Genomic DNA, 14252 nt, shown 5'->3' with positions numbered 1-14252 from the left:
TTCATTGTTGTTCTACATCTAGGTCACGGTTGGATCAGATCTTATGAAACTAGGATGAGGTTTGGAAATTTGGAATCGAGCAGAAAGAGTGAGAAGTTGGGAGAGAGGAAGGAGGGGAGTCATGTCTTTTCGTCCTTGTATTTGATGGGTTTCATGGTATGAACATATCTACACCATTTAAAAATGGGCATAATGGGCATGGACAATAAACAACCCAAGCCATTAGACTCATTTATTATGAGTCCTCTGAAAGTGCTTAATTGTTTTAAAAGCACTCTCATATAAATCCTAAAAATGTAAGTCTTAAATAGATCTCAAACTCGATCCTCAACTCCCAAGCTGATAAAAAGAAAACCTCAAAGGGCAAACCAAAAGCCTAAATGAGGTGATGGCGAGGTGAAGAAAAACATTGGGTAGGAGGTGAATTTGTTGAGTGTGGGCTTGCTTCTAATGGTCTTGGAATAAGTTTTGGGCTAACCATTTAGGCCCGACTCATTTGCAACTAGTTTTATTTATACTGGGCCTTGGGATCCCTATTGCATGAAAAAGACAACAGAAACATGCTTTTAATGGAAGATAATTTTTATATGAGATTGTTCATGCATAAAATGCTTTTGGTAATTAGAAGATCACGAATATTTTCTCGTATCACTTTGATTTTTACAGAAGTATATACAGAACTCAGAATTGATGCAAATAACCTAGCAAACGAACGGAGAAACCAAGACTGCTACAATTATACAACTTCTGACAAACAATAAGATAATCTAAATTACAGAGATTAATGGAATTCGAACTTAGGTTCATTGGGAGGAATACATTGTTATTGCTATATCAACTTAGGTAAGCTTAGGTCGATGAGTTTAGACTTCTTTGTCTCCTATTTCACGTATGAATTGTTTTACGTTATGAATTTGATTTCCTTTTTTTGGTTTGATATATATGTCTATATACACACAAGAATAATTTACCGTTTCATGCTTATCAGCACCATGACTTTATAAAGATGAGAAAGGTACAGTACATTTAGACTCCATTATGGCTACAAATTCTCGGCAGAAATGTGGTCCATTCTCTTATTGTTTTTATTATTACGGTTTGCCTCTCTACCCCCTCTATGCAAATGCAAACATAGCAGAAACTCGAAGAACCAACAAATAACACATGCATGCTCTAGACTGGTCCCAACTTAGATTATTAATACATTGATTGAAAGTGCAAGGATGACAAAACTTCTGTTGATGTGCTGATATATCGTCATGTGTTGTTACGAATTTGGAAAAATAAACATGAATAATACAAATATGTTTGTATACTAGGCGGGCTAGGCTCAGTTTAGATATTAAAAACTTTAAATTTGTAGATTAAATATGTCCAAACTGGTTTAATTCGGTTTAGAGAGACCGTGACCATATTTTTGGTCAAAACCTGAACCACATCGACCATTATGCCCAGTTCGGTCTAGTGAACGAGAATTGGAGATCAGCTGCGAGTAAAATTCCGCCACCAATGATTGAGACGTTTAGTCGGTTCTCCTCCCTCTTTCCGAAGAACAACATATATGACATATGTAGTCGACTCTCCTCCCTTATTTCGAAGAACAACTTATATGATATATGTATACCACCATTGTGATTTTCCATGCTAATAATATAACGTCATTTGAATGAAAACTTACAAATATTTTTGTTGCACAGTATGCTACGATAACAGTGTATGGAAATCCTTGCATGCAATTGCAAGCTATTACAGGCTAATTAAGTCAAGGTAAGTGGAAGGACACTGAACTAGTTACTCTAGGCTTTGGCTGTACCTATCAATAATTAATCCCTGCAAGGTTAGGGTTTAAATCATGACCTCAAGTTTTAGACGATGTTTCCACCACCACAACCCTTAAATACGCAATGCAGGGTTGACTCTGCCAATTCACCAAAACTGCATAAAAAAGACAAATGTGGAAAGTTGTACTTGTTTGTAAAGTTGAATTTTTGAGAGGGCTTTTGTATGCACCATCGCTAAGATTCCTCTCTCTCTCTCTCTCACTGACTAATTTTCAACAAATACGGAATTCAATCTCTTCTGTTGCTTTCAGTTTTCATCAACAAGTATGAAAAAGGTTTCTTGAGCAATAATGTTAATGTGATAAGTTAAGGCAAGACAATCTGAAAGGAAGCACTTCTACAATTGCTTTTGGCTTGTGCGTTTGAGGTGCAAGTTTTATACTTTTTTTATGTGTATAGGCTGAGAATATCACACAGACAGAGAGAGTGATAGCTTCTTTAGCTTGTACAGAAAAATTGGGACCACTTTCTCAGCAATTTTTATTATTTCTGCTCAAGATTCTTTGCAGTTGATAACAATGGATTTGATTTATACCACTCCAAATTGTTCAATTAATTTCTATTTCTCAATGTCCGATCTTTTTCTTTAACACTATTTTTATAGCAAATCAATTGTTGTAATGATTCAAGATTAAATGATAGTAGTTATCGATATGATGGATAGTAACAGTTTGGAACGACATAGCGTAATGAGTATATTTGCTACAATAATAACGCTATTTAAAAATATTGTTATAATAAGATAATTATTCGAGATTATCTACCAGAGAAAAAAAAAAAAAAAAAAAAAAAAAAAAGACACCTTTCTAACTCCAAAGGGTATTCTATTATTAAGCAATGAGATTTTCTACTAATGTATATAATACATAAAAGTATAATAGAAATATCAGTTCAATTCGATTATCTAATATGGTAGAAATATTGAATGGTTTACGAACCGTGGCATGCAAAATTACCTTTTAACTTTTCCCCGGCTTCACTGTGCTGATTTTTTGAGTCAGGCATCTCGATCTTCTGACTAGCATGCCTTTTACGTCGACGTCAAATTTAATAATCTTAATTAGTTACCATGTCTATGGAAACTGAAAAGGAATTGCAGAGTATAAAGTTTATTACTATTACTTCGCAAGGAAGACATTTAATAGTTTACCAGTGACAAAAGAGAAAAAGAAGCAGAAAAATGGTGAGTTGTTTTCTAGGGTAGCAAGGCAATCGGCATCACCGTCAGCTTCTAATCCAACTTGGAAAGTGTGCCAAGAAAAGCAGTGAGAGGAGAGACAGACTACTAAACAGCACTGCACACCAGGATAATATAATCTCCAGGAATCATGATCAAACCACCGACTGCTACTCCACCCACCGGAATACTCCACCGCCGGTGACTTCTCCCGGTGACAATCACACTCTTGATTCGTTACGATATTAAAACTGCTATAGCTAAATTCTATGAGCAGAAAGATTATTAAGTGCTACCAATTGTATACAATAATGTGTTTAACTTTAACTTGTGATATTAAAATTGTTATAGCTAATTTTTTTGAGAATTTTTTGTATTATGAGTTGTATTATTGTATACAATAATGTATCTATTTCTTATCACGTGACAATATACATATAATAACTCATTTTTTTGTTATACATGAATCATAATTTAATACATATGCGTAAACTTTTCTTATGTACTTATAATCCATCAATTATATTGAACGTTTAAAATGAACAACTGGTTATACTAAGAAGCGAAATATATTATACTGAAACTGTTGAACTCTAAGAAGATGGATTATTCTATGTGTTATCTGACACAGTTCATGTGACTGTGGGTACCTAATTGATCTTTTTGTTTTCCATAAAGTGAAAATTTTAAGGCAAGGCAAAGACCTTTGAGTCAAAGAAATCATATAACAGTTCTATGTTCATGCACCTTCTTCAACTGTCCCATTGAAACAAGTCCATCAACTTAGTGGACAATAATTTCAAAGTTCCAAAACTCTACCCTTAATCTAATGAGAAAACTACTCTGTGGATCTTTGACCATTTGTTTTGATTCAGAACTCGGATGATTCAATGGTAGAGATATCCCTACACAATGGTGAGCAACTGTGTGAAACGGGTTGCTTTCACATGATGTATAAATTCAATAATGCAATATCATGTGAAAAGAAACTTAAATACTACATTATATTATTGAATTAAAATGACACAGTAAACTCGCTTCATGTAAGTTGTTGTCCAAGATGATGGGCAGTCTCGGATACGTTAATGCATTCATAAATGATTTTTTAGATTTTTCTACAGGTTTCCATAGATGTATAAAATAATGGTCACTCAGAACTTGCTATATAAAGTCCTTCCCACTTACAAGTGAAGCCTGCTGGATTCTGTAAATTGGAGGTTTTCTCAGTATATAAATCAATTCTCACTTCCACTATTTTATTCACTTCCTTTCAACTTTTCGCCATCCTCCTTATCCCTGTCACTGCACCAATCCAACCCTAAACAAAGTTCTCTTCCCCCCCCCCCCCCCCCCCCCCCAACCCACCCACCCACTCATCACCTCCACCCCATACCTCTGCCTCCTTTGTTTCTCACATTATTTCCAGCCTGCTCTCTCTCTCTGTCTCTCTCTCTTTCGTCTGAGAAGCCATGGATGTTGACATGCTCAAATCATCATCATCAGCATGTGATCATCATCATCACATGGACATGATGACGATGATGATGCAAATGCAAAAACAGCAGCACTCTCCTGATCAGTTCTGCAGTGACTCTTACCCTAAAAACAACAACAATCCCACGTTTCCAGAGATAGATTTTAATTGGGTTTCAAATCCAAACCCAAATAATCATGAATCCATTTCTCCAGTACCAATTTTCCATAATCCAAATGCAGTTCCTCCACAACCCGCATTGCTAAATCCTGCATTACCCTCCTCTGTTTCCTTCATGGGAAACCCAATCCAAGAACCCTTAACTCCAAGACTAAGTAAGCCTTCTGGTATTAGTCCTACAGGACTATCAGTCCTACCCAGTACTTCATACGAGAAGAGAAACTCCATGGCTGCAATGAGGGAGATGATCTTCAGGATTGCAGCAATGCAGCCCATTCAGATAGACCCGGAGGCGGTGAAGCCGCCAAAAAGGAGGAACGTGAAGATTTCGAAAGACCCACAGAGTGTGGCTGCGAGGCACCGGAGGGAGAGGATAAGCGAGAAAATCAGAATCCTGCAGAGACTTGTTCCTGGTGGGACTAAAATGGACACTGCTTCTATGTTGGACGAGGCCATACATTATGTGAAGTTTTTGAAGAAGCAAGTGCAGACTCTGGAGAGAGCTGGGGTTGATAGACCAGTCGGCCTTGGATTCCAAGGGAGTGGCAGTCAGTTGGGTAATGTGAATTACTCTGGTTTTTTAAGGCCTTCTCAGTTGGTGGGTTCTGTGCAGATGCTTAGATGATGGGAGACTTGTTGAAATTTGAAATATCATGTACTATTGAGTGATTGTTGTGTACGTTTGAGAGATTGTTTCCGAGGGGAATGTGAATTAGTTGTTGATTTGTAGTTGTTACTTGTTATTTTTTAAAGGAAAATTTGATGTCTGCATGCTTTTAGAGGTTGCATTAATCCATGCAGAACACTATTTACAAAACCAAATGTCCTAACAAGTTCAAGTGTAAATATATGTTAAAAGAAATGAAAAATAAAAATGGTGTTGCCCCAGCAGTCAATCCATAGCAAACAAGCATAAACTAATCATCTCAAACATCGTTTTTCAGCAGCAGAATCAACCAAAACGAAGCAGCATCTTCCCAAATATTTCTTCCTTGTCCCGAAACTCAAACAGACCAAGTGCATGAGCAAATGTATTGCCTTGCTTAAATTGAAATGAGACCTCCTCTATATCCATCTACGTACCCATTTTTATGTCACCAAGAAGATTACTAATGTTGCCAAAACATTATTCCGATCCCTGAGGAGAGAGATTACCTCTTGCGAACCAGATTCAATAATAACAAATAGTAACTCTTACAGTCAACTGCCAAAAGAAGAGTTGTTTATCCCATCCCATTCATTCTCATACCGATTCATGGCTTCTATGACTCTAGGTATGTAGTAAACATGCAAACATGCCATAAATTGAGAGAGATTATAAATTGCAAGATCTTGAAGATGAACTATATATATACTAAGAACAGTAAATAAAAGACCACTGATGGATGATGATTATAGTCTTTATTACTCTACTGATGATAGTGCTAATGTGGCAATGACTAATGAGATGCATGTTGAACAAGCTTTCTGTGTGTCTAAAGACTCCAAACCATGGTCAAACTCAAAAGGATATTATATCATACGCCCAAAAAGTTGACAAGTGAAGTCTGGATGGTGGGTTATCTCGCTATCCCCGTTCAAACCCGAACTTAGACAAAACCCTTGATCATCAACTGATGCTGAATTCAACCATTTTTGCTTCAACATTTTTGTTCGCCCATAAAAGTTTGACGAGTAGGTGGGCCGCGGCGCGGCGCCCCCCGGGGGGGGGGGGAGATGGGTGTGGAACAGCTAACAACCCGGTCTTTTTATGCTTTTAGCTGTCATATGTGTGAATAGCAATACCCTTATTTTATATTTTCATTAAGTAGAACGTAAGTTTTTGTGGTATACACTAGTATAAATATTTTAAATTGATGATTGGGTTCGTTCATTGCATGTTTCTAGGGTCCAGGAGTGTATTTGTAAAAATTATCAAAATCGGAGCTAAAATTGACTGTTAAATCGTGATTTTTTATTGTAACTGTCGAAAGATTTCTTTCCGTTACCTAATTTTAATTAAGGCTTTTGCGCAACAGAACCTTTATAGAAAGTCCACCCAAGAATATCCCGTAGGGTATTGGGCAATCCAATCCCCCAACCCCCAAAAAAATGCTCTAGCCCTACCTAATCAACTGGCCTCCAGGAAAGCCCGACACCACAGCCCAAGCCCAAATCGCCTGACCCACTGATTTTTTTTTTTTTTTGGGGGGTGGGGGACTTACGTCAGGCTGATGTTAGCCTGGCGTCAGCCACCATTTTTTATAAGCAGGCTGGAGTCATCCACCATTTTTTTAAGTAGGCGTGTGAATCACACATGGGAGAAGGCCCAGTAGCCTGACAGGAAAACATGATTGGCACTCATCGGGTAGGCGCACTTTCCCAACAACTAGGTGACATGGCGTAATTTGGACCATTGAAATTTTCAGATTAATGGTCTAGATTTTTAGGCTTAAAAAAGAAAAAAAATTCAATTTTTACCGTTGGCATACGTGTCAAAATCTAGGCTGTTGGATTACAATTTTTATTTTTTTTTTGTAATCCAACAACCCATATTAATTAAGTTAATAAACAATATTAAAAAATGCAAAAAAAGAAAGAACAAAAAAATATAATACTTAACCATGCTCTTCCAGCTTACACTATATTTCAATATTATCAAATACTTTCAGTTTGGTATGTTAAAAATCTTATCAAAATTCTTACATAATCATGACACCTGGTGCTACGGGATTTGTTAAAAATATACTTGAAAATCTATCCACAAAAATTGTACTTTCGGATAATGACATATGGTGTGACAAGATTGTTTTCTATCCGGAATTAAAAATAAAATTATCTTATTATTTTAAAAAAAATTAATAATATTAATACCAATAGCTTGGGCTATTCAGTTTAGGAGTGGAGATCCACTTGGGCAGTTATTGTTCACTAAATGCAGTTACTGTTCACTTTGGGGGATTGCTTTGCCTATAACCTAGGAGATTGTTTAGGAGTGGAGTTGCTCTTATGGGTCGTCAGGCAAAAGTTTACTCAGTATGCGCCATTTTTTTCTTTGTCACCAATGTTTGCCCCACGAATACATTCTTGCCTCCCAAATCATTTATTCGAGCAAAACCTTAAATATTGACCAGCTTTGCCCGACCATCTGAAAACTTCGTCGGATCAAGTTGATTTATGTGACGAAAAGCGGCTTATCAGCCCGAATTTTGTAGGGCAAGTAGTATTTTCTAATTATTGATCCATTCTTTCCACATTGTGATATTCATATCTTAACAAAATTGAGGTATAACATTGTATACCAATTTTTGCTTTAACATTATCTTAGTTAGCTTGGCATCCGCTTTGAACAAAGAAAATACGTGTGCCTCTTATATAGGTGCGTCTTCTTGTCCACTTAGTAATTGTGACTAATGTATTTTATACAAAGCTTTCAAAAAATTTATTAAATCCGTGATAGTTTGTCATTCATATGGAAAGAAAGTTGAGATTCCACCACAAAACTATTTGACAATATCAAATTACTTATAAGCACACACAAGGTTTCTTGTTTCTCTGATGTGAGATTAACACTCAATACTCCTCTCAAGTGTGAGAAATTTTCAATTCTAGTACGTGAACAACATAAATTTGGTAATGTGGAGCAGGTGTGTTCGTTGGACTTCACATGTGGGACGACTTGCTTTGATACGATAAAGAAAGTTGATGTTCCACAATCAAACCAATTAGCAATATGGGGAGTAAGCAATTCTTATAAGCATATGTAAGGTCTCTCATTTCCTCGATGTGGGATTCACTCTCAATACGCCCTCTCATGTGTAGTGAATTTTCAAGCCTAACATGTGGATAACACAAATCCGGTGACATGAAGCACATGTGACTTTTAGGCTTCAAATATGGAACAACATGCCCTAATACATAGCATATTAACTACATTGAGAAAAATCAGAAAAGAATTAAGAATTGAGAAACATTAAGGAACTACCGAGAGAGAACTGAAGAGAAAATAAGGAAAAATGAACGTGCCTTTATGTGTTGATTGAATGATTTTTAGTTATTACATTAATCCTTTAAAAATTAGAAGTCCTTTACCCCAATCATAATTATAGGGAATTTGGCCATGAATTATATTTGATTCTTACATAAACATTGTATGTCATTATGTGATGTGTTTGATTTAGTGCCATGAATTATATTTGATTCTTACATAAACATTGTATGTCATTATGTGATGTGTTTGATTTAGTGACATGTGAGATCATTTAGTGCATTGGGTTGTAAGTATAGTTAGAAGTCGTTAAGTAGTCTGTTAGTATTAATGCCTGGTTTGATACTGAGGTGATTCTGAAAAAAGCTGGTATAAAAAAAAGTTGGGAGCTGTTTTTGTGTTTGCTAAACATTCAACTTCAGCTTTTTTTCACAGTTTTGGGTGAAAAAAGCCAAAAACAAGAAGCTGCAAAACCCAGCTTTGAAAAACCGACTTTTTATCACATCTGTTTTACATAAAAAATTATCAAACACTATAATATTGCTTTTTTTTTTTTTTTTATTCAAAAGCACTTTTACAAAAAAGTTTACCAAACACTCTGCTATTTTATTTTACAGCTGCTTATTCTCACAACACAGCAGAATCAGTTTTTTTTCAAAGCACATCAATATCAAACCAGCCCAAATCAACTCTCTTTTGTATAAATAGCTTCTCTGTTTTATGTATAAATAGCTTATGAGCTATCTGTTGTAACTAAGAGTCATTCAATCAATACAGAAAGCACGTTCATTATTTTTATTTTCCTCTACAGTTCTTTCTCTAGTTCTTTAGTATTTCTCAATTCTTTATCTTTTTTTTTATTTTTTTTTATTTTTCTCAATGTAGTTAATAATATTTATCAAATAGTTGAATAGTTCATTACAAAAATATTGATTGTTTTACCAAGATTGTTGATCATTATTCTATACACATGGACATAACTAAACGATAGTCAATTTGATTGATTTTTACAAAGATAATCTTTAACCGATGATTAAAAAACAAATTATTTTGATTATGACGTTTAGGATCCATTAATTATGGGTTGGACGCAAGTATTTTCCTAGAGAAAACGCCATTTTGATAACAATTTCTTTATTGTTATCTAATAAGTCGATCCTTCGCATAGAAGCACCAGTGTTTGTCCTAGCATCATTTTTCGCCGTCGATTTGCATCTGAGAATGGCTGATTCAAACAAACTGAGTACAATGACCAGTCATCAGCTAACTCATCACTCTCGGTGGTTCTTTTGTTCCAAACATTGAGAGAAATCCAAAATTTGAATCTCCCATCCATGGTTAATAGAAGAAAACAACGGTTAAGTATTGGAATTAAGCTACGTGATTAGTTCGATTTCCTTCCATTGTAACCCGATGGCCAATCATTCAGTATAAACGCCCCCACCCCCATCCCTAAGATATATAAAATAAAAGGAACAAAAACAAAAAACCAGAAGAGAAAATTGATATCTAGCCTAGATCCTGCAGTAGAGGTGGGTGGTACTGGTAGGTTGCCTCCCATGGCAGGGTCGAATTATGGAAGTGTTCATGTCTCTACGATCATGCGTCACTAAAAGCCATTTATCTTATTTAGATAAAAACAAATAAACCACAGAAAAAGAAAAAAAAAAAAAAAAAAAAAAAAAAAGGTTGTCAAACCACATCTATATTATACCCAAGGTTCTAAAAGACGCTAGACACTAGTTGGGCGGCGAGCTGGGGCCTAGGCGGTTAGGTGGATTTAAGTAAATCTATTATATTTTGTGTAAATAAGTGTTTGTTTATACTTAAAATATATATAATTTCATCATAAACTACAAAATAGAATAACATTTGTATTATGAAGTATTGGAACATAATGAAAACATGAGGAACAAGCATATAGTGTGTGCTCATTTAAGTATTCAACAAGTCTTTTACAATTTAGTAAAAAAATTAAATGCAAATTGAAAGTTATATATTTTCTGTCTAAGTGAATCGCAACCTAAGTAGTTGCTTAGGTACGTTTGGACGGGCTAGGTGGGTGCCTAGGCGGTCTAGGTGGGCGCCTCCGCTGGTCTAGGCGCCCTTTCTTAATTTTCAAACGCCTAGGCATTAATCGGAGCGATGACCAGCCGCCTAACGCCGAGGCGGGGCCTAGACGGCGCTAGGCGGAGATTTTTAGAACAGTAATTATACCAGATAGACCCCATGTGAGATACCTTACTAAGCCTCCAACATCGGAAACAAGGTTAAGCCTCCAACATCGAAAACAAGGTTTCATTATTTGAGAGAGCAAAGTGCCAAGTCCCCTTTTTTCATAAATCCATGAAATGAATCGAACTTTCAATCCCCCGTAACAAGTGCATGCATTGTATTATTTTTCTGACACATGCATTCTTCTATCATAATGTCGATTTTCATATTCCCATCTACTACTTTTTGATCTTATTCTTGTATATTTGGATCGATATTTTTTCATCTTTCCACTCACATTCAGATCTCCTATTTCGATTCTATATCTAAATAACAGATTAAATCACGCATTAGCTCCCTTAGATATAATATGAATAGAGCATTTTCCGCATTAACCCTATTGTATGAGACCACGGTTATAGTCATCAGACTAACAAGTTCATTATTCTGTACGAGGGGTATAGATTTATCACAACTCATTGGATTGTATTTCCGTTAAGATGAATTCACACTAGAGATGCACCCTTGCAAGCAAATGATCTCTTGTTATATATAACTTGACATGTTATCTTACCAAATTGTCAATTTGAACTATTGATTAAATAGATTTTTGTTTCAAATGTTTTCATTGACGACATAATATACACGCACAATGTTGTCTTCAAATAAGATGAGGTTCCTAATATTTTTTAAATGGTTATTAAGCATTACGAGTGAAATTACCAAGTTTTATTGTGAAGCACAAATCGTATTAGTTTATTTTGTTAGTACAAAAGTTGTACTTGTGTTTATTTAATGAGCATTGCAACAAAGTAACTGTCGAATAGGTTTGGAGGTGCACTAAAGATGGGAAGCAGAAGCTACTATAAATGAAGATAAGGTGGTGTGACCATGTGAGCAACAATGGAATTTATATAGCAATATACTATAGATGAATGCAGACGATAAAATGGTTGGTTGGTTGGTTGGTTGGATTAGATTTTGGCAGGAGTCCAAGTAGCCAATTTAAAGGGGGCAGGTGGAGCACGCACATCTAATATCTTTGAACCAAATTCTCTCTTTCTTTTATGTTGGAAGATGACAATTCATTCCCATGTCCCATCTGCAAGGTGAGATGTATTTAGGATGGCATACAATGCATCTCATGCAAATCAAAGGGGAAAAAGAATAAACCATATATCTTGATAGAAATTTGATTGCAAGGTTGGTTCCAAGTCACAATTCAATTCATATGCTTGTAATATGTTTGTTAACTTAAAGTAAGTGCAAACTAATGGTCTTGTTAATACATATTATGCCCTTTTACTAACTAATTAAGGATTTGTGCGTGGTAGACTTCATAGTTTTTTTTTTTTTTTTTTTTTTTTTTTTTTTTTTTTTTCTCTTATCGTCAAACTTACACTCAGACTAGCATAGTTTGGATCCTCTACATGAAACTGGTACTGATGTGGTAGCGGCATGTCACTTTCCGATGCCTAAGTCATTTACTTACTTAAAGGAGCAATCAGTACCAAGCTTGCAAGAGAGGAGTTAAGTTACCTTGAAAGAAAAGGCAAAAATGAGCGGAGTTCTTTTCTCTCTATGTGTCTAGTCTAAGTGGAATTCTTTAGTGTGTACTGTTGTGACATCGTGCAAGTGGTCAGATTTTGGCTATCCAAATTCTGACATCCGACGTTGTCTGACCCATTTTGGGAGATAAAACGTTTGACGCATGCTCTTTGCTCGGTTAGTGCCCATTTTGTCATGAGACTTGGAAACGCGACCAAGTCGTGTTAATGTTTTGTGGACTCATGAGAGTTAGTTTTAAGGACCATGTGAGCCTTATGTTCTGCTCAGTTAGTTTTAAGGACAACTATGATGGTTCGCTCCAATGCTGGAGCTTTGTTTGATTCTTGGGTAAGTGCCTGAGTACAGTTATTTACCCAAATTGATAGTGTGGCGCCGGTCGCTTCCTTATTAGGCATGTGACATGTACATATGACCAATTTCATCATTTCTTGGCTTATCAACTTTACCATTTGCATGAGCCCTTAATTTTTTTTTTTCTTTTTCTCCCATAACTTATGGGCCATAAGCCTTGGGCTAGTTTCTATTGTTTTATTTTGCATCAGGTTTTTGAGTCCTCATTTCATCGAAATAAGTCTATAGAATTGTTATTTCCGCAATGTTATTAACTTATTAGGCAAACAATTCGTTATGGAAGTAAGATTACCAAGCTACTAGAAAAGAAGAACCTTTTAGTTGCTAAGATTACCAAGCTACTAGAAAAGAAGAACCTTTTAGTTGCTACCGGTTGTATGCAACTATATACATGTTTATTACCACGAGAGATACACTCATGGTTTTATACAACTCGTGAAAGAGAAATCAATCTTTGTAACGGAAAGGCCTAAATGACATTCTAAGCATATCAAAACTAGTAGCAGAGGATATAGTCACATTGACTAGTGCTGAAACGGGAAGGCAAACTGTTGGAAGAAACGGTCCTCGATTCTTAACTGCTTGAGGAGCACAAGGTTATTAAATATTTTTCTAAATGCCAAGTGGGGATTTTTTCTGGATGCGCAATAATAGGTAGGCATTCGCTGTAGGGAAATACTTCGGATGGGCTGAAGCCCACCTCAGTTGAGCCTGGACCCGTGTTTGGATCCTCGGCTCTTGTGGATCTCAACTCCTGTGATTGGACAGTAGTCTACCTAGGGACTTTAAGCTTTCCATCACGTTGCTCTGCACCTTTTCTTTTCTCGGATGGAGGAGATGGTTTGAGATTTGGAGAAAGTAAATACAAGTATTAAACTGAGAATTAGAGTTCTGTATTTGAAATTCTCCATAAGAATTCTGAACCAAAATCCTAATTATCCGATGAAATCATAACTTTACAAGCAACATCAAGATGCGAAGAAAATAAGAACAAAGTAGGAAGAAAACAGGATGTTATTTGGCCGTTAGTTTTGGTTTCAATATCATACCCCAAAATCATGGGAAAATAATGTAGTTAATTTGAGTCGAGATTTTAACCCCTTGTATTTACGGTTTCAGAATTTAGGAATTTATTCTCAGAACGTATAAATTATGAAGAAAGTTCATTCAAGTTAGCTGCATAATGGTTTCTTAATGGATATGTGATTTACGAATAACTTGTGTATAATTCCTATACATATTTTACAAATAACATCCTATTTATGTTTGAATCGTATAATTATATGTATAGGGAAAAAAAAAATATAGCCATCGAATTATAGTGTAGAAAACAATTACATTATCCTATTTATGATTGAAAATGGAGACATTCAAATAAAAAGAAATCAAACTTGGGCAGCAATGCATGAGTCCCAAGAACCCAATAACAAGCGCGCAGAGCATAACTCTCGAGCGCATACTTCAGTCACTGTGGTATGT

At 35.8% G+C, this 14252-nt stretch overlaps 1 protein-coding gene across 1 annotated transcript; it reads left to right on the top strand.

Moving 5' to 3' along the window:
- The first annotated feature begins 4487 nt into the window (after positions 1-4487).
- LOC137730482 (transcription factor HEC2-like) lies at positions 4488-5297 on the top strand. Its single transcript, XM_068469474.1, has one exon. It carries the CDS (start codon positions 4488-4490, stop codon positions 5295-5297), a length of 810 nt encoding a protein of 269 aa, XP_068325575.1.
- Positions 5298-14252: the final 8955 nt, after the last annotated feature.

This window comes from Pyrus communis, chromosome 1 (assembly GCF_963583255.1).
Source record: "Pyrus communis chromosome 1, drPyrComm1.1, whole genome shotgun sequence".
NCBI lineage: Eukaryota > Viridiplantae > Streptophyta > Magnoliopsida > Rosales > Rosaceae > Pyrus > Pyrus communis.
Note: the sequence above shows the minus strand (reverse complement) of the source record. Positions and strands in the feature narration are given on the sequence as shown.

Excerpts from the sequence above, each read along its gene's own strand:
- LOC137730482 (XM_068469474.1), top strand. The coding sequence starts at position 4,488 with ATGGATGTTGACATGCTCAAATCATCATCATCAGCATGTGATCATCAT.